Source organism: Mauremys mutica, chromosome 1 (genome assembly GCF_020497125.1).
Source record: "Mauremys mutica isolate MM-2020 ecotype Southern chromosome 1, ASM2049712v1, whole genome shotgun sequence".
Classification (NCBI taxonomy): Eukaryota; Metazoa; Chordata; order Testudines; family Geoemydidae; genus Mauremys; species Mauremys mutica.
The window spans coordinates 98,482,237-98,508,560 of record NC_059072.1 but is presented as its reverse complement, the minus strand read 5'-3'; the positions used below and the strand labels follow the sequence as shown (position 1 = coordinate 98,508,560).

Sequence of the window (26,324 nt, the reverse complement as noted above, 5' to 3'; positions counted from 1 at the left end):
GTCTGTGCACAGTGTATTTTTATGATCTCCTTACTGGAAACTGTTCCTTGTCAACAGATAAGTGCATCATCCATTCTCATTCAGCGTTTTAGCCATAGGGCTTATTAAATAGGGATATAATGTTTCATTGATAAAAACATGATGCTTGGGGAAAGGGGAGTGACTTTTCCTCCCCAATTTTACATCTAAAGTTTTCCTCCATCTTTTGTCACTTATGTCCAGAGAGTGAGTCATCTGTTGCATACACTCCACTGTTAATCCTACAGTCTTCAGTCCTCACTGACTCTATTAATTCTTCCTCCTCCGAATCCTCCTCTTCCTGGGCTGAGAGACTGGATGTGGGGCCTTTACAGATTTTTAGGTGGCGAGTGAGGTGGTATTTGGTTAGATAAGCCTTGGAGCATTTTTCACACACATAGTCCCTCTTTCCTTCATGGGAGTTGAGATGTTTCTTCAGGTGATTTGTCCTCAGGAACAGCTTGTCACACCTGGGACACTTGATCTGCCGTTCTCTACAAGGGATTGAAAAAAAGTCAGGTTTTCCTCATGATACATAAACAAGTCCTGTCAATATATAGTTGCTAAGTGATTAGAGGAGTTTGGGGAAACAAGGTTACTTTAATCACTGTTACAATGTGCTTCCTAGTTTAAAGGACCCAGTTTGTAAATGATTTCACATATAGGGTGAGAGAACTGCACAGGGTTTACAAGCCACTGTGTGCACATAAAGGCTCCATATCCTCAGTGTAGGTTGCTTTGTCTCACTGGCAATAAATCCATTAGGGCCAACAATGGTATAGCCTCGTTATAAATCAGGATAAAGTTCTTCTAGGGTAGAATTCATTGACCAGAACAGTTTTGTTAACCAAAACTCGATGCTGGAGCAGGAACTTGGAATTTGGCAGTATGGTTACCCTGGTACCAGGGATCAGCCTGTTGTTCCCAGGAAGAACTGTCCAAATTTGGCCAAATTATTTCTTTGAAAAATCTCTGTTCAGTAGACACATTAGGAGTTTGGCAGATAAATTCTCTATAGATTCTGTCTGCACAGCTGCTGGAGGCTGAGCACTGGTGCTCATGGCTAGCTGCTGAGATACCAGAACTGGGAGCAGGGAGACTGCCTGCCCTGTGCTGTGCTGTCCAATACTCCCTTGCTATCTCAAACACTGGAGAATAAATCGGCCTGACAAATGCAGAAAGGTCAAGAACTGGGAGGGGGATGGGTGGAGGAATTAGATTCAGACAAGGAGCTTGGGGCAGGGGAAGACAGATTGGATGAGGATTCCCTGGGTGGAGACTGGGACGAGGAGTTGATATGTGAGAATGCTAGTGAGAAGCTGTGGCATGATTTCTGATTCTGCATGGTCACACTGGAACTTGGAGAGTTTTCAGCGGAGAATTAGGGACAAAAATCAGTGGATTACCTTCCTTCCCAAAAACTGAGGGTTGAGAATGCTATTACACAATGCAAACAGGATGATTTGGGTTTTCTCTGTAGTAAAAAAAGCAAATTTTGCAGAAGCCTTAGAAGGTTCAATGGTAGCTTTCCTGTCAGAATATTCCATTCTCAACAGACGGCCAACAACACAGCCATCCTGGAGTTGATCAAGATGCACTTCCCCATAACCTAGAGTGATATTTATTTTCTCTTGAATCCAGATTTGTGAGTGTGTTCACAGAGTACGCTATACTGTCCAGATCTGTTATTTACTCCATAGGCCTACTCTAGACTTCCTGTTGGTTAGCTGCCATACTTAAGATCACTTACTGTGTGTGGGTGAGTACATGCTGTTTGAGGTCCTGCCTCCGCATGAACAGCTTGTCACAGTAATCGCACTTCAGGTTCTTCTCCCCGGTGTGGATGACCATGTGCGATTCCAGGTGAGCCTTTTGGGTGAACGACTTGTCGCAGAGAGCACAGCGATAATTTTTCTGACCTAGAATTGCACACACACACACACAGTGACAATGATGTCTGGGGGGAAAAAAACCCCATCATTCACTACAGAAAAATCTTTCCCTGAAACAGATTAAGAATTCACCTGTCTATTCCTGCAGCTCTGTTTCAATCTCAGCATGATGACCTATTAAAACAACAGTCTGGGCTAGCCATGCAAGAAATCAAAATTTGACACCTGAGCTCAATTCAATCACTCCAGAGCTGGGAGCTTTATAAAGAGGCAAGACACCCAGATGCTGTGTTCAGCCAAAAGGGCTTTGCAAAGGGAGGGATAGGTCAGTGTAAATAAAGTAAATCTAATGAACAATTTGTATAATCGAATATTTTAAGCACTTTGGGGTACATCTGAATGGAAAGTCCTCTAACTGTAAGAGTGCTATCATTAAGTGTTCAGTACTGGACCTTAAGACTTATATTTCAAGGTTAAGAATTGGGATACTGAACACTCAAACACTGCCTCGGTCCTATTCCTGGTTTGGCCACTGGCCTTCTGGGTGACCTTGGGCAAGTCCACTAATGACTATTAGCCAAGATAGCTGACTGCCAGCTGCTGGGACTAGACAACAGCAGAGGGATCAGTTGATAATTGCCCTGTTCTGTTCATAGCATCTGGAATTGACCATGGTCAGGAGACAGGATACTGGGCTACATGGACCACTGGTCTGGACCATATAGCCATTCTTATGTTCTTACATCCCTTTACCACTCTGTTCCAGTTTCCCCATCTGTAAAATGGGGATAATGAGGCTTACTTCAAAAACTCTGAGCTATACCGATGAAAAGTGCTATATGGGAATTATTACGATCACCAGGTACCCATTTGACTAAGGCAGTCTGCAAAGATATTTACTACATAAACTTTTTAAGGCAGGAAATTGAAAGGTAAACAAGTGTACTTTGTGGCTCCTATAATCCTATTGTGCAGAGCACAGTAATTTATCCTAGGATTTAGGGCTGAAGCCATAAACCTCAATCAGTATGTAATTGGTGCCATCCACAGGCTGACAGCTTATTTAGATTTAACCTCTGAGGAATGAAGAGTCTGGATAAAGGCTTGGTTATGTACCTCAGTGTGATTAAACCAGTGACTGAGGAGTTAAAGCTGGCACAGGTGGATTACTGTCAGTTACCACCTGACAAGTGTTCAGCAGTTTACTTGGAAATGAGATGGTGGTCTCAGTCCAGTTCCTAGTGGATAGGTGTCCACATCACAAACCCCCCCCAACATAACTGGCACTCATGTTAGCAGTCTCAGCACAGAGGATCAAGAACTGAATGGACCTGGAGACTGTTACTCTCTCACTCCATAGGCAGTCCCTGGATACTAAGGTGATGGAGGCCTTATAAGTACCTGGAGAGAAAGAGAGTCCTTCCAGGTCAAAGCCGAAGCATGTAGAGGCAGTAGCTGGGGTAAGTCTGCATTGCTCCTGTATGTAAAGGGCCTATTTTGTGAATGAACAAAGGATTTCAGTCTCGGGGGCTGATAATCTGGCACCTTTTGCCAGCAGTAAGTTTACTTCAATTCAAACAACACTCTTTGTGAACTGGCATCTTAAAGTGTGACTCAGGCCATCTGCCTTACCTGTGTGTATCTTGAGATGAGTCCGGAGGTTGCTGGGATCGCTGAAAGCTTTGCTACAGAAATCGCACTTGTGTGGTTTCATGCCCATGTGTCCCATGAAATGGACATGAAGTTTGGAAGGAGAAATGAAAGCTTGGGGGCACATGGAGCACTTCCACTTCCTTTCCTTACTGTGGCCTGATCCATGGCTGCTGCTGTGCCCCTGGCTGGGGAGGTGGTTATGGATGTGGCTGCTCAGATGGGCCTTAAACTCTGTGTAGGAAGCGCACTCCTTCCCACAGTGACAGACGTGCACATCTGGGTGTTCAGGGACACCTATAACCCAAGAGCATTTCTTTTGATTAGAGACACCATTCCTTCACACACGCAAAACATTTGCTGGCCGACTATATAACATGGCTGCCTACCTTCCCCAATGTCTCTGATATTACATAAAATCAAGTGCAGTGGTTTTTCTACAGCTTGTTAAATTGAGTCTTATGCTTGCTGCAAAGGGTATCAACAGACTACAGTGGGTTATGGTACCTGTTCTACCCAAGAACCTTGGGAACACCAACTAAAGTTATTCATATGCTACAGGATGGATGAACTGCACTTCAAGTGAAGTAATAAGCTCAACAGATAAAGGTCTGGGATATCAGAATTCTTTCACTGACAGTCACTTGCTGTGCTACCTTGAACAAGTTTCTGTGCCTCGGTTTCCCCATCTGTAAAAGGGTGATACTGATACTTATTCACCTTTGTAATATGTTTGGGATCCTTGGGTGAAAGGCATTATATATATATATATATATATTAATAGCAGTAATAGTACTGAGCCAAATTCTGGTAGATATTATTCAGTTCTTAACTTCAATGGAAGTTTTCCTCAATAAAGATTAAATACATCTGGGTAAGGACTTTAGATTTTGGTCTATCATAATCTAACAGAATTATGGGCAGAAGCAGCATCCTCCAACCCTTGAAGTCCAATGAACAAGCAACAGTCATTTTAAATTCTCTCCTCCTTTGTGCCTGGTTCCTCCTGCTTGAAAACTAAAGGTCGACCTAGAGTTCCCTTCTTGTTAATCAGTGTTGGCATCTATATGGCTCTCAACTAAGCCAGGCATATGCAGGGAAGCTTTCACTGCATTTAGTACTATACAAATAGTTTGGCTCAGTGCCCTGATCCTTCTGTAAGCACTAAGTTCACCATCACCACATTTGTTATGTGGAAATTTAAACTATGAAGAGCATTAAACCAGTATCGGTTATGACCACTCAAAATCTGGAGAATTTTATACCTCATTTTATTGCCTCTCCCAAGTTATGGATCACAGAGAAGCAACTCTTTGTCCCATTGGAATACGAAATCTTTTCATTCTGATCAGAGAGAAATTAAAGGGCTGCTATAGCAATAGTGAAGAACCTTTTATTTACATGTAGTGAACTGGAATTTATAGGAATACAATACCACTCACTATCAAGCATTGACAAAAAAACTTAAGGAAACCCCAACTTACAGCCCAGAAGCAGCATATAAAAGGGAGCTCAGGTTCGACTTTGTCTGTAAAATCAAATAAATGTGCCTGTCTTCTTACCAATCTGTCTAGCATAATCTCGACTGTAATAAAAGAGAAGCTCTTGTTCAGAAGGGATGTCCCGCGAGGTGCAGAAGTACATTTTTCCATCGTGGGGATAAGCTACCAGATTCTGCTCTTCCCGATTCCTACACCAACAAAGGAGACTTTAAACACCTTTCAAATTGTCAGCTTGGGAACAAAAAGCACAGCTATCAGTAGTACTAAAAGATAATGGAATCTCCTTAAAGAACTCTCAGCATCCTGTGGGGAATTTTCATTTCAGAAACACTTCTCAACTGCCATTCTATCACTTCCCTCATTCTTTATTACTAGGGATGATGACATGAAGCTCGTTTATTCCTATTGCTTAGTCCCCTATAAAGTCATCAAGCATTTGTGACATCACAATTGGTTGCGGTGAAAATAACTGATATCACAGAGAGCAAACTGGGAAACAAGCAGAGAACTAAGATTCTTTTTCATGCTAATGCCCCTAATAAAAAAGACAAGGAAAGAGAAATACAAAATGAGTCTGAGCCCTGGTCTACACTGGGGGGGAGGGGAGGGGTGTCGTCGTTGACCTAAGATATGCAACTTCAGCTACGTGAATAGTGTAGCTGAAATCGGCATATCTTAGGTCTACTTACCTGGCCGTGAGGACAGCGGCGAGTCGACCACTGCCGCTCCCCTGTCAACTCCACTTCCACCTCTCGTGAGCTGGAGTTCCGGAGTCAATGGGAGCACGTTCAGGGATCAATTTATCTGCGTCTAGATGAGACGCAACAGATCGATCCCTACCCGCCGTGAAGACCTGCCCTTATACGCAGAAATAGCTGTATTTAAAGTACTTGCAAAGTATTCCAGGAGGCAATAGTGTCTTGCTGGCCTTGCAGATCAACGGCTGAACATGCCAGCAGCACTGCAATACGTTGCTAGAAGACCCAAGGCCAGGAGCAACTTCTTGATTCCCGCTCACTAGCCTGATGAAATGAATTACAGAGGAGACCTGCTCTGTCTCTCATGGAGTAACAGGGAAATTATTATATCCTTCCTACTGACCCACTCATGGGGCAATATTAACATCAGTTTGCACAGCTCTCCTTGCAGACTCCCAGGCAGAGAAAAAGGCACAGCTATCAGTGGGGATTAGGAGAAAGGCAGTGAAGCCCAGAACAAAAGGATGGTCTTGGCCCACACTGCAGTACCTGGGAGCATCTTATCAGTAAAGGTATAAAGCAAAAAAGTAAGCAAATGCCATCTTAACAGATCTATTTTAAAAAGTGTGAGGAAGGGAAGGGAACAATAGACCACCATAATCACAAAAGCAGCAGCTGGCATAAGGTTTAAAAGGACAAATGGCTAGATTCAATTCACAGGTTTGGAGTGATGCTTTACCATATCATTAGTTCACCCCCCACAACACCCTGCCCAGCCTCTTGCTTGCCGCTTTACTGATTTTCTCCTAGCAACAATCCCAGCTTCCTAGAAATCCCTCTAAGGCTCACTCAGCACCACTCTTTAATTATTACATAGGGCAGCACTGCAGTGGGCTGCACATTCACTCTTCAAAATTTCTCTAGGCCATGGGCAGACTTTAGAGTCACATGGAGTCAAGGGGACTGGCTGTTTGTGCCAACCCATCCTGTCCCTCACAGGTCTTTCACCCCAGCTTCACCCCACACCTGCCACTACTCCCCTGCCCTGTACCCATACCCCTCACCTTCCCTTTTCCTTCCATTTAGTTGATCCCCTTGTAAATAACCCCCTCCAAACAAACAAACCATGCAATTAACATGACATATGCCACCAACACATTCACACTACTTGTATTCTACCCCCACTCCCACCCTGTGTCTGTCTGGTCTATTTTCAAACCCGCCTCTTTCCCCCACCCCACACCTGTCTGTATCCATCTGTTGTCTCCTGCCGATAGATGGTAAGCTCTTTGGGACAGGGACTGTCTTTTTGTTCTGTGTTTGTACAGTGCCTAGCACAATGGAATACTGGTCCATAGGTGCACAGGGCTCCTATGCACTATGGTAGCACAAATAATACATAGACATAAAAAAAAAAAAAAGAAGGACAACACCATAGGGTCCAATTCTGCTCAAGCTGGGTAAACATAGCTCTCACCGGGCTCTGCGTACAAACATCATCCAGTTACACTCGTTTTCATCAGTTGTAATGATGTAGAACTCCAGGACGCCATTGTGGTACATCTGACAGAAAAAACAATACAAACAGTGTCAGGATAATATGTGGCAATGACTTTGGTCAGAGCTCATCCCTTTCTTTAAGAGAGGAATTGCTTAGCCAGACTGAGCAAGGCGCCCGTTCCAGCAAGACACCTCCCACACAACTGCCATCTGACTTCACTGTGTCTTGCCCATGCTGCCGCCAATGGTGAACCAGGCCATAACAATATAGGGACACCTAAGCTACAGGAAGTGATTTAATGTCGTTTCTTCTCCGAGTTTGTCTTCAACCTCAGAGGGTAACACTGTACCTTGCACAGAAGTTCCCTGATCCCTCCATCTAACAGGCCTTGCAACAATCACACATCCTTGGTGTAGAGAGAAAAGAGTCAAACATCATTGGAACCTCATATTCCTAATGGGAGCCGCCACCACCACAAAGGCACAAATCCCTCCCCCACCTCAGGTTAGCACAAACATCCTGACCCCTGCAGACCAAGCTAGAGACTGACATAGGGTGATGCCTGACACCACAATCACTAGTCTTAAATCTGCTCATTTATTTGAGTATTTTTCTCCTCCTCCCTTCCATTTAGGCTTTTGACAGAAATATTTTCATCTGCTTTTCTAACAGGTCAGGAACACTGGTATCTTGTGACTCTCTCCAGCTACTTGCTCCACACAGCTCAGATATTAACCATTGTATTTTTAAATACTTTTTAGATAAGTCAGTAACTGCAGTTAACAAAGGTTTATCTGATAGACATTAATGAATGAATGTGATTCATTTTTCATCACATCTAATAGCATTAAAATGAGAAAAAGATTGCAGGGAGGTAAGTGAGGGTATAAGTGTATACCCCAGAATGAAGGTTAAAAGGATTTGTTGGCCTGAATTAACTGTTAGTCTTCAAGCGTGTTACCTCTGCATAGTCACCCTTGTCGGACTGGTGCCTCCTGGCATGAAGCTGCGAAAAATTTTTACAGTAATGTTGATTCAGGCCATTCCTCCTCCCTCCCCATCATAGAGAGTTCCAAGGGTATAAAAATGGGAGTGGCCTCATCTATCCCTCAACTGCTTCCCTAAGTTTGGAATTCTTGATCTGAGAATTTGAAGTAGTGGAGGGATGGAGAGTGAATACGCAGATTTGAGACTCTTGAAGAACAATGACTGGTAAGTAACCTCTCTCTTCTTTGAGTGGCCTCTGCATACTACTGCTTGTGGAGATTAGCAAGCAGTACTAATACTCTAGAAAGACAGGCTGAGGAGTTCTAGGTGAACAAGGAATACAAAATTGGTAAAACTACGTGGCGGGTCAAAAGAAGTTACAGCATTTCACTCTTACAGATCAGACCTCAGTAAGAGAGAATTTTTTTGCTGCAGAAACCTACAGAGTTTTGAGTAACAGCTTTGCAAATTCTATGAACAAAACAGAACAGTAAGACATGCAATGGATGCTGCCTTTGGATCAGTTGAATATGTTAGATGTTACCAGATGAATGAACATGTGCAAGTCCTCACTAGGGCATAAGGGAGATTTGGGGAAATACAGACAAGTTAGTCGCCAGTATGAGATGAAAATAGAGATGACTTGAGACTGGAAATTGGGCTAAGGACACTAATCAAATCATGTTTCCCATATGGACTACAGTTTATAGGCCATCTGACCTGTACCTCACTAAGTCTGTGGGGTGTAGCTATGGCTATGAGTAATGCTGTCGTCACAGGTGCATGGTACAAATGATACTCTGACCAATAAAAAACCAAAGATCCCAAGGACTTTGTGAAACAAGACTCCAACCCCAAAGCAAAAAAGATGTATGGACTGGAGGGAACACTCGTGAGATCACTATGAGAATGTCCACACTGCAGTTAAATCACCCAGGGCTGGCCCATGCCAGCTGGCTCGGGCTCTGGGTCACAGTGTAGACTTCCAGGCTCAGACTGGAATCTGGGCGTTAGGTCTCTGTGAAATCATGACTGGTGTGGAGAAAGTAAATAAGGAAGTGTTATTTACTCCTTCCAATAACACAAGAAAAGCATGTGTTACTTTTGCCTTTTGCACCTTAAATGACCTGAGGCGTAAGTGTCTCAGGTGAAAGTACTGTCAAGAAAGAGTGGTACCTTTGTAACCAATCAGTTTTATGGCGGTCACAGACATAAGTCTGGATAAAAGTATCACCAGGTACCACGGGTAAGGAGCCTATCTGTGTACCAAAGTCTAGATACAGACATGAATGCACCAATGACCCGATGTCCACGACACAGGTCAGGAAACAGTTCGCATGCCCGCTCTCTCTCTCTCTCTCTCTTTTTTTTTTTTTTAAATTTGCTGCTTAAATGAAAGCATCCCATGGATATTTGTGGTGAATTGTACTGGATTAATATGGCTACAGTTTATCTACGAGGAGAGGAAATATAATGCCAATGTCACCTTATTCGTAGCAATTGCCATGTGTTGACTAGCCAAGGAATAGTAAACACATCAACAATCCCAAAGGGATTGTTCTTAATGTCAGCTGAGAATCCCAATTTTACAAGTTAAGTGCTTTCCCACTGGGCACTGAGACTGGAGATAAGTTTAAAACAATATGAAAACACTTTTAAAGAACCTGCACCTGACACAGATTGCCTTCTACACACAGAGGATGAAAATCCAAGGTCTTCCTGGCAATGCTGTAGAATAGATTCCAAAGACATGGCACCAGATGGCTCAATCTAATCAGAACTGAGACTTCTGGTGCAAAGGCAGCATGGTCCTGGAGAGGCTGCCACTTTTTTTTTCTCCTTTAAATAATAAAGCATTACTTCTTGGAATCTCAGAGCTGTCAATATGCAGCTGACTGAACATAAACAGGAGAAGCATGCAGAACCAGTTATCCAGCATCAGCAGATAAGGGTGTGGACTCGAGGAAAGCTTTTTGTGGCCTGTCTTCAGAACAAAGCATTGATACTGGTGCTTGGAACCTAACTGTCTCTGGATACCAATGGCCTTGGATGGTTTCAAAGTCAGGACATTAGCACTGGATTAGCTGTATTCATTCCCAGAGTTGCAGCACTGAATGAGACTCAGTCGGTTTGGGAGCCACCTCCAGTCTGGACCAGGGAATAGTTTCCAAGATTTCAGTGCTGAGGGTATCTTGGCACAAGGACATCTCAGCTAGGGTTTCAGAGCAAAGAAAGCTCATGGCAGTTCCTACTAAGAATCCTGACATGGTTACAGAAACAGTTCTACTGATTTTGTCTAGAGGGACTCCCACAAAAGGAATACCTATATCCTCGTCCAACTATCTTGCAGGCCCTCCTGCAAGTAAACCATCAGCAGACGTCACCTCTGGGTACTATTTATATAAGACTAAGTATCTGACACTGGAGGGAAAACACATTTCTGGTACCAGAGACCCAGATTTGGGAGTGATGACACAGTAGACACCAAAGAATCAGGGATTACAGTGTCACTTATAAACACAGAATCAGTAGTGCTAGGATTTCGGCGTCAGACTTGGTCATTCTAGATAGATCTGCAGACCTCTGAGCCATTTAAACTAGGCACTGAATCCCACTGCATGCGTTTCTCCTGGACCTGCACTGCTGGATCCTCAGCACTTGACTGCCACGTGTAGAGCTGATGGTATTAGAAAGTCAAGAGTGACAGAGCTGGTGCTAGAAAAATCAAGGGTGTCAGAATCAGCTGACTTTGAGAGATCAGGAAACCTTGGTGACACTTATGGATGGCCCAGAAAGAAAAACTAAAGGTTTTACATGCTTTCCTACAGCAAATGACCTATCGCTTTGGTGGGGACACCACACAGTCTGCAACGTAACCAAATAAAACAGTACTGATTCCACGAGTACAAATGAGAACTCAGCGTGCAATACTACGGAATATTGGTCATCACAAGTAGCCCACTCTAGGACCTAGCCCTAGACTACAGAATGTTCCATTATGTTACAAGCTTAACTGTCAGTGCATTGTGTTATATCAACTGTCACGAGGCGCCTGGCAAAGGCCATATTGCATAGCTGGTATCATACATATACCCCCCCACAAAAACAGCCTTGATCTGGGGGTGAGGTAAAAAGAAGAGAGCATTCAAGACACAGTTAAAACTACCACACTGGCAGTTTTGACACTGACATAAGATTTAGGGAGACATGACATAAGCTGACCTTCCAAATGTGATTGGTTGCCTTGTCTGTCCAATCTGCTACTTCCAAAGAGTGACTCTGTTGCCCAATCAGAGGTCCAAAGCAAGTCCTCACAGAAATGGTCTCCCGAGTCCACACACCTATCAGCAGAAAGGCACTGACTGCAGAATCAATTATTTAAACAATAAATCAAACACAACTAAAAGACGCAATGTTTATGAGATAATGTTCTGAGGGTTATACCTGGGAATCAGACCATAAAACCTTGTGTTCCACAAATGGGATACAATTATTATAGAAACAAGAGCCACCGCCATCATACAACACCCCTGGGAGCCATTTTGATCTAATTACAATATTTATTTTTGTTTTCTAAAGCAACTCATTACTTTCAGATGAGCTGTAAAACGAACGTCCTGACCATTTATGCCCATTAAAGATTTTATGGCATTTTCTGCAGAACCAGAAAATTATCATTTCAGTACCTACCTAATTCCCATGAATTTAGCCTACCTAATCCCCATAAATTGCCAGAATTGTTGCTGGGCATTGTTAAGTAGCTTCTGCATTTCTCATCAGAGGCAAATGTATTTCTGTGATGAGCAGAGAAATTCCTGTATCCATATTATTATTATTAAACATTTATATTTATAGCCCCACGCCAATACATTTGATAGCTTCCAGGAACAAAGCGGAAAGCACACAGAGCACAAAGGTAATCTGTTCCCAACCAGAAGCATCACTAAGCAAACCAGCTTCTCTAGCTGAAGTTTCCAACTAGTCTTCAGACCCTTGGAGAGTGCAGTGCAATAATCCAATCTTAAGGTGACAAAAACATGCATTATAATAACGAGGTCCACATCTAAAGGGAAGGTCACAATCATCCTGCCAAGTGCAGATGGAAAAGGTGGCAGTTGAGCAATTCTACTACCAGAACACCCAGAAGCAGTTAGGGATTCAGCAAGACCCCCAGATTGCAAACCTGAAGGTATGTCCACACTAAACCATTGCAGCTGTACCTCTACCGCTTCTTTGTAAACTACTACAACAACAGGAGAGGTTCTCTCATCAGCACAGGTAATCCACCTCAAGAGGCAGTAGCTATGTCGATGGAAGAATTCTGTTGACCTTGTGCGGTCTACACCAGAAGTTAGGTCAACATAGCTATGTCTCTCAACGGTGTGGATTTTTCACACCTCTGAGACATAGCTATGCCGATATAAATTCCCAGTGTAGACCAGCCCTAATGGATGAATAGTGGTCAGATATCAACTCCGCTGTTTCTTCTGGTTCTTTCCCCCAAACTACAATTGGTATCTCTGTCTTGTCCAAGTTAAACCTCAAGCAGCTAGCTCTTATCAAGCTCCAATTTCAGCCAGACAGTGGGAAAGTTACTTAACTGCAGTGTCTGGATTTAATGACATGGAGTCCTAAATCTGGGGGTAATCCACATTCTGAAGGTAACAGAGCCAGTCTGCTTCACTGACTCCCTTAACTACCTAATAACCAGGAAGGATGACTTAATAAACCCCAGTAAAAGTGAATTTTTGAAGCAGATGAGCAATCATCCAATACTATTTCCCCACACACCCCAGGAGGCACCCCCAAAAATAAAAATGGATTGCACAGACTCGAAAGCAAGTCAATCAACCCAGCTAGGGTCTGCTGGCACATCAACAGTACTAAAGTTGCTAGCAGGTCTAGCACCAAAGCAGAATATTGGAAGCCTGATCTTTATCCATTGCCAGGAGATAATCTTCCAACACAATTAGTACAACCTCTATACCATATTCAGGTCTAAAACCAAACTGACTGGTATTAGGAAAGTTAGGACTCATTATTGCTAGAGCTGCCTTGTCGCAATCTCTTTGATAATCTTCCTCAAAAAAAGAAGACTCAAGATAGGAAAGGACTGGCAATGCTGACCATGTCAAGAGAGAACATGTCAGTTCTTCAGCTGGTGTATGTCCCTCTAGTTTCTTTGACTTCAATGGAGCTATTGAAATTTACACCACCTGGATCTTGTTTGGTCTGAATGGAGCCTTCTTTCAGAAATGCTGGCTACTTACTCTTCCACACATCAACAATCTCTTCCAAAAGACACTAAATACCTCCTTGAATGAAATATGTAAGTCTAAAGTTATATTTTACATGTATATTTTACTTATTGTGGCTGTGCAACATTTCCAGCATTGAAAACAGAATATATTTTGCCTAGAAAGGAATACTGCAGGACCTATTTATTGCTGAATGGTTACTAAAGTACCGGTATGTTACAACACACTAGCAAACATGTCTGAAAAGTCTAGTGCAGACAAGGCAATATATACTTTAACACAGGAGTAGGCAACCTATGGCACGGGTGCCGAAGGCGGCACATGAGCTGATTTTCAGTGGCACTCACACTGCCCGGGTCCGGGCCACGGGTCCAGTGGGCTCTGCATTTTAATTTAATTTTAAATGAAGCTTCTTAAACATTCTGAAACCTTATTTACTTTACATACAACAATAGTTTAGTTATATATTATAAACTTATAGAAAGAGACCTTCTAAAAACGTTAAAATGTATTATTGGCACGCAAAACCTTCAATTAAAGTGAATAAATGAAGACTCAGCACACCACTTCTGAAAGGTTGCCGACCCCTGCTTTAACATGTACTAAGCAGGGTGAATTGAAGCTTAGGCTTTGCTCCAGCCTTCAATTCGACCAGTTTAGCACATCGTAAAATACACATAGTCTTGTCTATACAAGACTATCCAATGTGTTAGCTAACACATTTAATAAGCCACCCTAAAATCCTAGTCTAGGCAAAGCCCAAAAACATGGCCAGAGACCAAGATTATTTTGCACATTATAAGTAATCATGGTGACTGTCTGAGGGGGAACACCTCTGGAGTCACCTTCTTCATGTGTAGACCCTTTCCTATTGTGTCCCATAACTATGTTAATATCACTGGGGTTTGTTTTACTGCTGTGTAGAGATATATGATAGATAGATCTTCCTTACCTACTTCAGGTCCCATGATAGACTGCCGGAGAACAAGTTGTTTTGGGAGAGAAAGTCTGGCTCGGCTCTCTATTGGGGTGTCAGGAATGAAAGTTACAGGCCCATGATCTGGGCAGTCTGATGGGTAGGCCTTGTCACACAGCGTGCACCCTGTGAGTGTAGACAAAGGACAACACGGATCAGTGAGGTATTATTTATTATTTTTATTACAGTAACACCAAGAAGGCCCAAATGACACAGGGCCTCACTGTGATCAGCCCTCTAGAAACACACAGTAAGAGACAGTCCCTGCCAAAATGCTTACTATCCAATTAGACAAGACAGACATAGGGCGGGAGGAAGTATTATTATACCCCTTTTATAGGTGGTGAATGGAAGCAAGAGAAATTAGGGCCTTGTCCAAAGTCACATAAGAAATCTATGACAGAGCTGGGAATGGAGAAATCCTACCAGGATCAGACTATAGGTTTCTTCTGACTGGTCACTCATCTGCTCACTGGATTTTAACGTCATTAAAATTAAAATGTTGTTTTAGTCAGAAGAGCTACTATGTAAAAATGGACCCTTCTTACACAGATTTGCTTTGCGATGCCTCTGCCTACTTTACTGACTTTAACAAGTTTTTCTAACCTTATCCCTGCATATCCAGTATACTAATGGAAAAGGAAGTCTATTCTTCCTTATGCATCAGTAAGAAAACTGGAGCAGAGTTCTTACTGCAGCATCCTTTTTACCGGTACTGATCCAAGTGGTAGAAAAAACAGCTTCATTTGAAATCACAGGTAGAGTAAGATTTACTGGCAGTTAGAAAATACTGGCAGTTAGCCATCTTTCCGACTTGCATATCCAGCACATCTGACAAGTAACGTAGACTGCTCGTGTGTGTAGAATTTTTTAGTGAAGGGAGGCTAAGACTTCAGGATTCTTCCATTTCACCACCATCTTAGAGGGATTTTTTTAAACTTCCTGTCTATGATCTTGTCACACGAACACCTTCACTCCAGCAGAAACTGAAACCCCTGTAGAGGGACTTATTGGTATATATTTATACTGTGTGAAGTCTATCACTAAAATTGAATTTATGGAATGCCAGTGAAAGGAATGGAAATTTGTTCCCAAGAGCACTCAGTGGAGTAATTTCCAATAGCTGTCACTAAACATAAATCTCTATAGAACACTACTGAAAATTATTTCCATCCACTTTAAATACAATTGGGAGAAGTATTTTACACTATGACTGACTGTCACATAAAGAGCTTGCTGCTCTACTTCACTATGAACAGAGCTGACAATCCTCAGCCTTCCATAATACCTCATCTCTTCACCTGGAAAAATACTACATACAAATTGAACAATGGCAGATTTGTGTGCGCATCCTGGAATTAATGTGTTATGGGTCAAACTGCAATAGCCTTATTCAGAGTGAGTAGTACCTCCCAAACTGGTCTCACCAACTCCAGTAGGACTAATTGTGGTATTAGGTATATTCAGTATGGCAGATGGTCAGCTGGTATAAACTGTCACAGCTCCCATAAAGTCAACAGAGCTACGACAATTTATATCAGCTGATGGTCTGCCCCCAAAATGAATAATGGTATCATAACGTGGCGCTATATGAAATACATATTGAATGACTATATGATCACATCCATATCCATTGCTGGATGGATGAGTGCGTAGGGCTGAAATTAGAATGGATTAATGCGTAAGTATGACACTCATGTTTAGAGCAACTGCAGTAACAGGGGTTGATAATGTGAAACAGCCCCTAGTTCAACAACCGAAAGACAGCATGGAAATGAATGAAAATACAAAGTAGAACACTTAGAATGGCAACATTAACTTAAAAAAAAAAAAACTGGACATCTACATCTCATAGTGGAATGGATGAGAAAATTCATTGCCCATACTTTATCTGAACATTAGTACTCCTATCTAGAGAATCTCAAAATATTTTACAAATAATTTTAGCCTCAAGAGATGTGAGTAGTTATTAGCCTTGCTGTGTGCTTTGTATTTTTCCCATTTGTAAAATGGAGGTATTGAAAAGAGGCACCGATCTCCCACAGTAACCACTGAAAAAGACCAAGCTTGAAGTAACTGGGAAAAATCTCTTCCCTCCTTACTTTCTGGCCACAAACTCGTTTTATTCAGAAGTAAAATAAAAAGCTAAAATGAAAGCTTTCAGCTGGAAAGTTATTCCTTACAATAAAACGTAAGATGTCTACACTGCCAAAAAAAGGTGCGCTCTTAATCTGGGTTAGCTAACCTGCATTACCTAATTGGGGTTGAAACAGCGGTTTAGACATAGCAACTCTGCTTTTAACTGAGGTTAGCAGCTCAAGTTAAAGCCCATACCAAGCTGCTAACCCCAGTTAAAAACAGTTGCTGTGTCTACACTACTCTTTCAACCCCAGGTTAGCTAACCCGAAATAAGAACATACCTTTCTTGGGAAGTGTAGACAAGAGTAGCATTCAGCAATTCCATCAATTTATGCTTTGTCAAATCCTTACAATCATTTGATATCAGAGAGATCTGATTAAAAAAATCTTTACATGCACATAAAATCATGCAAAATGTGGAGATTTTTAAACTAAATGTGTTTCTTCTTCAAATGCATGACTAGTCAATTGGGGATTCTGATGGGATGTAGTAGGACAGAGAAAGATGAAAATCAGATAATGACCATGATGTTGAAATTTAAAGGCCTTCATATTAAAATCTAGCCTCACAGTTAAGTGGCAGTAAGCCCGCCAGACAGGCGGTAGAAGTACGAGACAGACACAGATCTCCATCACAGGAAATGAACTTTGTGATAATCTCAAGCACTACCCTTCAGGCAGTCCAGGAGGGATGACCAACAAAACAAAACTGGGGATTTGTCCTGCCTTGAGCAGGGGGTTGGACTAGATGACCTCCTGAGGTCCCTTCCAACCCTGATATACTATGATAGGCTCTAGAGCAAGTCCCGAACTCCTCCTCTTGAAAGATCAATTAGCCTCAAAACACAAAAACCCTTTTATAGGGGTCATTGGAAAAAAGTTAGAAGAACGTCCCTTCCCTTCCTTTCTGGATTTTCTGTTGAGTGCCTCATTTCTCATGGCTCTTTACAAGTCACTCTATGTTATAATCATGGATATATACATGTGATGTAATTAAAACTTGTCAAATTAAAAAATTGCAATAAATTTCTTAAAGGTCAAGAAATCCACAAAAGCCAAAAAGTTCACAGGGTAATGATTAAGGTTCCAACCTCCAGGCAAAGCGAGAAGACAGATACAACAGAATGATGTTAAAATCAAGACCCATAATGCCTAGTTGTTGGAGATTTAATCCTCAACTGCACATTTTCCAGCTTTTTTGGGTTTGTTTAACGGTCTTAACAGGTTCCTCCCACCAAAAGACGTCTGTAAGACTCGCTGCAAGTCTTAATATTCTCACCCCTTATAACAGTTACATGATAAATACTACCCAGAGGCAGAAGCAAGTACACTGGCACACTCACATATGGTAAACAAGGTAGCCATATTCTCCTTGTTTGAATTGGAGTCTTCCATTTGCAGAGATGATGGTACAAAGGCAAGATTGTCTGAAGACACATCCACATGGCCTGGCCCCATGGCTACTTCCTGGTTTATGGAAGAGACAGCCACAGGCTCGAGACTGAGGCCCACTTCATGCAAGGAGACAGATTCCAGGGAAGTTAGGTTGTGTGAGGTAGAGAGCGCCACACTCACAGAGTTGGTGCTCATGGCCACAGTATGTATGGAGTCATTTAGTGTGCTGTCCGATATACCGCTTACCCGGCCTGCAATGTGGTCAGGCTCCATGACAACAGGAAGCTCCAAAGTGCTACCATGAATGGGTATGACACCACTATGACCCACTGCATCTGAAGCCAAGTTACTGCCTACCGTGTCCACAGCTAATGGTTCATGATTCCGGGAGCCATTTGGGATTTGTGAATGATCCCCAGCTACATTATCCATCGTAAGCTCCTCAGTCATCCCATCAGTAGATATTGGACTGGTTACCCTCGAAACACTCTCCATAGCGATCGTGGTATCCAGTGCTACCTCATGGCTGTCACTAGGATGCAGGCTTTGAGCACCGTGTGTGTTCACTGCACGAGAGTCCATGGAGACAATCCCTGGTTCCAGTCCCACAGTTCCACTGGGCTGGAAGGGATCTAGGGCTGAAGGATTATTGGAGACAGATAAAGCTGAATTGCTATCGACATTTATAGTGTTGGGGTGGATGTATTGAGGTGGAGGTCTGTCAGCTAAATAAGATAAAATACCTGATGAAAGAGAAGACGTGGAGAAAAGGAAAAAAAGAAGAGAGGGTGAGTTTACAATATCAATTTTCAAACAGTAATAAACAATCCACAACTGCAATCCACTTCATCACACTTTCTTAAGGTCTGGATACCTTATGAGTCTGCAGTTTCCTTTAAACATGTCCATTTATTTTCAATTAAGTTAAGACAAGACTCAGGTAAGTCTTGCAAACACAAACTACTGGCAATTCTGAAACATCCCAATCACAAAGAAATATGTGACCACCATACACCTTTACCAGTGGGAATACAGGTGCAGTTTAAATTTGTAAAATTATGATGAGTCACCTCTGCTAGTTTCCATCCACCAATGCAAATGCTCTATTAATCTGATAAATTCAGGATGGCAGAGCTTCTGGCAACACATGACCCAGACTTTATAGTACAAGGAGTCAGAAAAAGTTTATATGGCAGTTTGGGTATAAGTATGCTTTGCTTTCTTATAAATAAGAACATCTCAACAAAGTCTTCAAAAGACTGCTAGTGGAACTGAACATTTCAAACCATGTGATGATGCCCATATCTTTCTGTTAGGATTAAAGAAACTGGAGGAACTCCTTCAGGATTTACCCATTTACTTTAAAATATATATTTTATACACTTGTTTCAATCATCTGTATCAGCCAATATGTCTGGCTGCAGTTCTTTCTCCAGAACCCATCAATTCAACTCCTGGATCAGCTGGGGGAGCATCATTCAAGAGTAACATGAAGGCCTTTGCTCTTTTCTCTAAGGGCTAAATCACCACCTCTTCTTCAGCAATCCTAAACCTTTTTGTGGTAGGGACTAACAGCCCAATATAAGAACCTGAATCCTAGTAGACCTGCCCATCAGCACCAGCCACCCGGCACCCTCGCAGACAGTCCCAGGAGAGAGGCCAATGGTGCACTGTAGGGATAGGAGGTCAGCAACTGTGCTGGCTGTTCAGGGCAAGCTAGCCTTATGTGGAGTATATGGTCACCATACTGAGGCCTGTGAAAAGCTGGGAAGCCTCAGCAAAACAGGGAGCACAGCCCTTCAGCACTCTATTAAGGGGAAGGAGGTAGAGCACAGCTTTTGGGAAAGGGGCAGAGGCCCTTTGCCCCTTGCCCTCCCCACAGGCTGTGAAGAAAATAGGGCAGAAAACGGCCCAGGCAACCTCCAGAACCCCACCACCTCTCCAATGGAAGGGCAATTGCATTAAATTATATGGTAATTCTCTGCACTTAATATAGATGTAGAATAGATGTATTAGACTTGAGGAAGAACCTGGGGAATTTTTCATAAGGAATACCGTGCAGAGTATTCTTTCACAGTCTTAAGTAGGCACAGAAGGAAAAAAAAGATATGCATCTCTTCAGGTGTTCTGTAACAGCACCTATCTAAACTTCAGTCTTCAGAGCTATACTACATACCAGGTAGAATGTGTCTGAAGTAGCTGCTCTCCAGGTGAGGATAAGGTGGTGGAGGTAGGGTGTAGTTTCTCTCTGGTATACCACACATCACTCCTCGATCTCCAATACCCATTGGGAGCATCAGAGAGAGGGCAGAGGGCAAGGAACTCAAGGAGGGGCCCAAGTTTGGAATTGCAACAGGCAAGCCTGCAAGAAGAAAATGCCCATTAAAATTCAGTGGAACTATGTAAGTTTAATGAACATGTAACCAAGACAAATGTTTACTAAAGTCTTATGGGTTTAGTGCAGTGTAGGAATATAGTCAAAATTCCCATTACCGTTAACTGGGGAACAAATATTTCATAATGGACTCTTCAATCTGGCTGACAAAGGTATAACCCGATCCAATGGTTGGAAGCTGAAGCAGGACACATTCAGAGTGGAAATAAGTCATACATTTTTAAGTATGAGGGTAATTAACCATTGGAACAATTTACCAAGAATATTGGCGACATCACTGGCAATTTTAAAATCACGATTGGATGTTTTTCTAAAAGATATGCTCTAGGCCTTATGTTGGGGAAGTTAGGCCAAACTAGATTATCACAATGGTCCCTTCTGTCTTTGGAATCTGTGAGTTATGTAGCCAAAGCCACACACACACTGCACTTAGCTATGTGAATTTACATGTTATCTATTATAGGGGTTTCCCCTAGTTAGTATAATGAAAGGTCTCAGCTTTCATGTGCATATTTAGAATGCTACCAGGAGCAATCTGAGGGATAAACAGAACCTAATTTCCTAAAGCATGTTCTACATCTGCCTTTTCCCTGTAACTGAACTCCCAACATGTAATTTTTACTGATTTATTAAGATACAAGTACATGCAAGTATTACGGTTGCATTTATTGTTAGCAGTTAGAGCTTTTCTGTTTAACATTTTTGAAAGTTTTTGGTTAATTAAGAAAATGTTAAAATACTAACTTTTTCATTTCAAGTTTCTTTAAATTGTGTTTCATTTTCTTTAGTACAAAACTTCATTTATTAATTTTATTATGGGGCTGTGATGGGGCAAAAGGGGTTAATGAATGGAATAAACAGTAAAAGGAGAAGGTAAAAAAGACAGAAGGGGAGGAGAGAGAAAGAAGGATGTACAGGATTATGGAAGGCATGGGAGATAAGCCTGACACTGGAAGGACTGTGAGGATGCTGGGGCAAACAACTGATCAGAAAAGAGAAACTATCCAGGGTTCAAGTTGTAAAAAGCAGTCCACTGACACTGCTGGGGTCAAGGGACTATCCAGATATTGAGGTCAAGGAGTCCTAGCTGGGCCCACCTTGCATTGCTGCTGCTCCTAGGGGCTGGTTCTACCCTGAGAGGTCATGCTCCATTTCGCAAGTGGCTGAGGCAAGTGGAGTATCCCCAGAAGAAAGATCACCCCTTCTAGAATCTGGGGTTCAGCTAAGATCTAGCTGGGCGTCCTGCCCTATAGCTGCATTTTTATATACTGTCTCATTCTTTATTATGTTTTCACTTGTAATGGACACTTCTGTGCAACTTCCTGAAAACCGTGTCAAGAAAAGAGGTGTGTTTTATCATTTAATATAATCTGAGCGTCTCTTTTACATAGTCTGGGGCAGATTTCTCAGCAACAGCTCATATTTCTAGGGACTCAAATGCCACAATGATTAATGCAGCAAAAAGGAGAGAGAAAGGGAGACAGGTAGCTCATTAATACCTATTAAGACAAAAATGAACTGAATTGTGTGGGACACATCTTACCACAGAAAGCATTGCTTTTGCCTTTTCTAAACAAGCAGCAACTTTCAGGTGTCTCTTCGTCCCACAGTGTGGTTTACAACCACTAGATCAAATGTCAGATCTGCTCAAGTGCGTGATCGTATCACCCCCTGAGGACTCCAGCCTTCAGAGGACAAACCCAGAAGCCTCTATCCAGCTGTGAGCACTTCACACTTATGCTACTTTGATTTTCAACTGTCATGCAAAATGCAAATACATAGCAAGTGACAAGTATCAGCCCTTCCTGCAACTCTCCAAGTTACCTGGTGCCGGTATGGCATTGTGAGTGGGTGATGCAGTAAGTCCCAGGTGACTTCCTGAGACAGGCAGGGCATTGCTCACAGAGGATGAGGTCAGCTGGTCCATCCCTACCGAACTCAGGTTCATTTCATTCATCCTACAAAAAAAACAAACAAAAAGATCATTCTTAGTTTCTTCAGTCCTAGAAAAATAAGATTTGTATACAACATATGTCCACCTCACTAATCTAAGCAGACAATATAGTTTCCCGCCCATTATCAAATGGCACACATAATTTTTGTAGATAACATATCTAATGTTAATCAAATTAGATAAAATAAAACAAAAATAAACAGTAACAGACAAAAATCAGATCTTAACTCCTTCGCTACTGCCTTAGTATTGAACAATGTTGCTGAATGAAAAATAATTGTACATACTCATGCTGAAATATCCAGTCTCTATAGTACAAAAGAAAGGAGATCTGCTTTAAGTCTCCATTTTTAGGATTTGTCAAATTTATCTTTTGATTTCATTTTTTTATTTTTTAAATAAATAAACAACAAACTAGAAAAGCTCTCTCAAGTATCAAAATACTTTACTGTGATCTAGATTCTGTAAATATATCTTTACAAGACTGTCACCATAATTACAAATAACTGTACTAGTTCCTTCTATACTATCAGTAGCTGGATTATTTATATTAAAAGTTGAACAACAGCACATAGGCATTTTGATTTTTAAGGTTTATCGATTTAAACTCATTTTTTAAAGGCAGAATCAAACTAAATCTTTCTTGGGTGGAACAGATGACTCAACTGGTCATAGTTGTTTGCACTGTTGTTATAGCTGTATTGGTCCCAGGTTATTAGAGAGACAAGCTGGGTGAGGTAATATCTTTTATTGGATCACTGGTGAAAGTGACAAGCTTTGGAGCTACACAGAGGTCTTCCTCGGGGTCCTAAAGAAGAGCTCTGTGTAGTCTGAAAGCTTGGCTCTTTCACCAACAGAAGCTGGTCCAATAAATGATATTAGTTCACCCACATTGTCTCTCAACTAGGTACAGAACCTTCAACTCACTAAGGACTAGTCTACACTGGCAATGTTAAAGCATTGCCACTTGTGTAGTCGCGGCACAGCTACACAAAAAACCCACCTCCTCGAGAGGCCCGGCTCCCAGCACTGTAGGACTGTCTACACTGGTGCTTTATAGCTCACACCCCTCAGCGAGAAAGTTGCAGCGCTGTAAAGTGCCAGTGTAGACAAGCCCTTAGTCCATTATGACCCTGGAAAGTAGTGACAAACTCACTTCCACAGGATGGCTGTTCTGTGGGTAATTAATTGGTATTCAAGCCAGTACACTTAATGGACATGTGTACACATCATATGTGAAAAAGCCACTATCACACTACACCAGAGGTGGGCAAACTACAGTCTAAGGGCCACATCTGGCCCACAGGACTGTCCTGCCAGGCTCCTGAGCTCCCAGCCAGGGAGGCTAATCCCCAGCCCCTCCCCAGCAGCAACACCAGCGCTCTGGCCTGCCGCTACTGCTGGGCAGCACGGCTTGCACCCACCCACCTCCCAGGCTTTCCTATAAACCAGTCCTGCCACTCTAGCAGCATGGTAAGGGGGTGGGGGGGCGTGGATAAGGTGCAGGAGGTCCCGGGGGACAGGGAGCAGTTGGATGGGGTGGAGGTTTGGGGGGGGGTCAGGGGATGGGGGGGTTGGATAGGCATGGGAGTCCCAGAGGGCCTGTCATGGGGCGGGGGTGTGGCTAGGGGTTGGGGCAGTCAGGGGATGGGGGGGTTGGATGGGGCAGAGGTTCGGGGGGGGGGACAGTCAGGGGATGGGGAACGCAGGGTTGGATGGGGGTGGGGTCCCAGGGGGCCAGTCAGGGGTGTGGATAGGGGTTGGGGCAGTCAGGGGACAGGGAGCGGGGGGGGTTGGATAGGACAGGGGTTCTCAAAGGGGGGTCAGGACCCCTCAGGGGGTCACAAGGTTATTAGATGGGGAGTCGTGAGCTGTCAACCTCCACCCCAAACCCCGCTTTGCCTCCAGTATTTATAATGGTGTTAAATATATTTTAAGGTGTTTACAATTTATAAGGGGGGGGGGTTGCACTCAGAGGCTTGCTGTGTGAAAGGGGTCACCAGTAAAAAAAGTTTGAGAGCTACTGGGATGGGGGTGAAGTCCCAGGGGGGCGGTTAGGTGCAGGAGGTCCCAGGAGGGGGCGGTCAGAGGACAAGGAGCAGGGGGGGTTGGATGGGTCAGGGTTCTGAGGGAGGCAGTCAGGGGGCGGAAAGTGGGAGGGGCGGATAGGGGGCAGGGGCCAGGCTGTTTATCTGGCCCTCCATGCAGTTTCCCAATGTTTCCCTTGGGCCAAAAAGTTTGTCCACCCCTGCACTACACACTAGTTGACAGTCTCAGAAGTCAAGGACTGGTTCAAACATGGATACTAAACTAAACTCCTTCTCACCCCATTAAGGGGGCCCTTCCAAAACAGAGTAGACACATACTTGGCAGGATTGAGGGCAATTTGGATTGTGTCTGACTATTTTACCTACTTATGTTGATAAACCCACCCCAAGACTTTCAATGCAGCGCCTATCACCAGCGTTTAATTCGCGTAGAAAATGGGAAGGAAAAATATTTTGCAGAAGTAGCCAACAAAATTTCAAATCCAGGTAAGTTAACACACATTTTCCTCTTCATTTAAGGTTCAAATCCATACACACACGCCCAGGACCAAATTTTCAGTCTGGGGATTCAAGTGCTGATCCAGACCAAACACTGATCCTGACCAGGGCTCTTTTCTTGCTTTGGTGCTGCTGAGGAAGTCTGCCCAGGGATGCTCCCATCCAGGGAGGTCCTGCCCCTCCATCCCCCGCCAGGTCAAGTGGCGGTGGAAAGCCCCCGCAGGGGAGGATCGCCCAGCGGCCAGCACCAGCTGCAGACACCGGGGCCGGGCTGAGGTCTAGCTCCGAGCGAGCTATGAGCCAGGTTACAGCTAAACGGCGAGTTTCACGGGGGACTTTCAATGCCTCGAGTCTGTCCGCCGCTGTCCGGGATTTCCACAGCCCGGGGCGACCCCGGGACGGGGCCCGAGAACCTGACACCTGCAGGGGCCCCCGCCGCGAGCCGGACCGGCCTCCTGGGCCGCAAGCAGGGAGACGGCGGCGGCGCCCGGCCCCGATCCCGCAGCGCCTGGCGGGGCCAGGGCCAGGGCCGCGTGGCCGGGCAGCGGGCGAGGCTCGGCGCCACCCGCGGGCCCCGCCGCCGCCGCCGCCGCTCACCTGGGGTGCAGGGGCCTCGGGCCGGGCGTCTCCCGCAGGCGGCGGCAGCAGCAGCAGCATCGGGCCCCTCAGCCCCCGCCGGGAGCCGCTCCCCGCTGGGGCATCCATCCGCCCGGCTCCCGGGCCGCGCTCGAGGGGAGCCGCCGCCCCCGGCAGCGAGCGGCCGCCCAGCGCCCCAGCGGCCTCATGGGCCGGGCGGGGAGAGAGCGGGCCGCCGAGCGGCGCGAGCCCCGCCGGGGGGAGGGGGCCTGACGCCGGCACAGGCCGGGAACCCGCCGGCCTCGGCCCGCGGCGCCGCTTCAGCTTTGTCCGGCGGCGGCAGCGGCGGCGGCATCCAGGAAGCGCTCCGCGGCCGCGCTCGGCTCTTCCCGCCGGGTACCCACCTCCCGCCGCGTCGGAACCGCCGCTCTTCGCGCAGCGCCGCCACCTCCCCCGGCGTCCCAACCGCCGCCTCCCGACGCTGGGCCGCGTGCCAGCCGCCGCTCTTCCCGCAGCCCGCCACCTCCCCCCGCGCGCCGCTGCCAGCCCTGCGCTGAGCGACCCTCTCGCCGCCGTCCGCGCCCCAGTGAGGCGCCAGTCCAGGGATTCCCCTCGACTCCCCCCGCCCCCAGTTACATGCAGGGCCGCCAGCTTAGTCCTTGGCTGGACCTTTGAAATGAAATTGAAACATTAATACACACGTTAAAAGCACCCACCGTATATGAGAAAATACCTGTACCTGAGAATGGGTTTGGAAAGGCTGGACACAGACTAGCTGCCTCATGCAGCTGCTACTTATGACAGTGAGGGCACATTTGTTTCGGCTGTATTGGCCTA

The 26,324-nt window shown here is 44.4% G+C and overlaps 1 protein-coding gene across 4 annotated transcripts; it reads right to left on the bottom strand.

Moving 5' to 3' along the window:
* Positions 1-25,959, bottom strand: PRDM4 (PR/SET domain 4). 4 transcript variants are annotated; one of them, XM_044987133.1, is made up of 11 exons: positions 25,892-25,959; positions 22,236-22,369; positions 20,193-20,378; positions 17,965-18,759; positions 14,459-14,608; positions 11,471-11,589; positions 7,238-7,323; positions 5,123-5,250; positions 3,543-3,857; positions 1,769-1,937; positions 1-512 (listed from the first exon to the last, which is right to left on the bottom strand). In XM_044987133.1, the coding sequence occupies exons 2-11, from the start codon at positions 22,366-22,368 to the stop codon at positions 209-211; spliced, it is 2,385 nt and encodes a 794-aa protein (XP_044843068.1). In that variant the 5' UTR covers position 22,369; positions 25,892-25,959; the 3' UTR covers positions 1-208. The 4 variants fall into 4 exon arrangements, with proteins under 4 accessions (XP_044843068.1, XP_044843065.1, XP_044843074.1 ...); XM_044987130.1 differs by lacking the exon at positions 25,892-25,959 and adding an exon at positions 25,509-25,822; XM_044987139.1 differs by lacking the exons at positions 1-512; positions 25,892-25,959 and adding exons at positions 3,312-3,402; positions 25,509-25,829 and having other exon boundaries at positions 1,804-1,937.
* Positions 25,960-26,324: the final 365 nt, after the last annotated feature.

What these genes read in the sequence shown, in the direction of transcription:
- PRDM4 (XM_044987133.1), bottom strand. Translation starts at nt 22,368, where the DNA reads ATGAATGAAATGAACCTGAGTTCGGTAGGGATGGACCAGCTGACCTCA. An exon ending in CAATGCCATACCGGCACCAG is followed by an intron (nt 20,379 to 22,235) that starts GTAACTTGGAGA and finishes TTCTTCTTGCAG; the next exon opens with GCTTGCCTGTTGCAATTCCA. An exon ending in CTTCAGACACATTCTACCTG is followed by an intron (nt 18,760 to 20,192) that starts GTATGTAGTATA and finishes CTCTTTCATCAG; the next exon opens with GTATTTTATCTTATTTAGCT.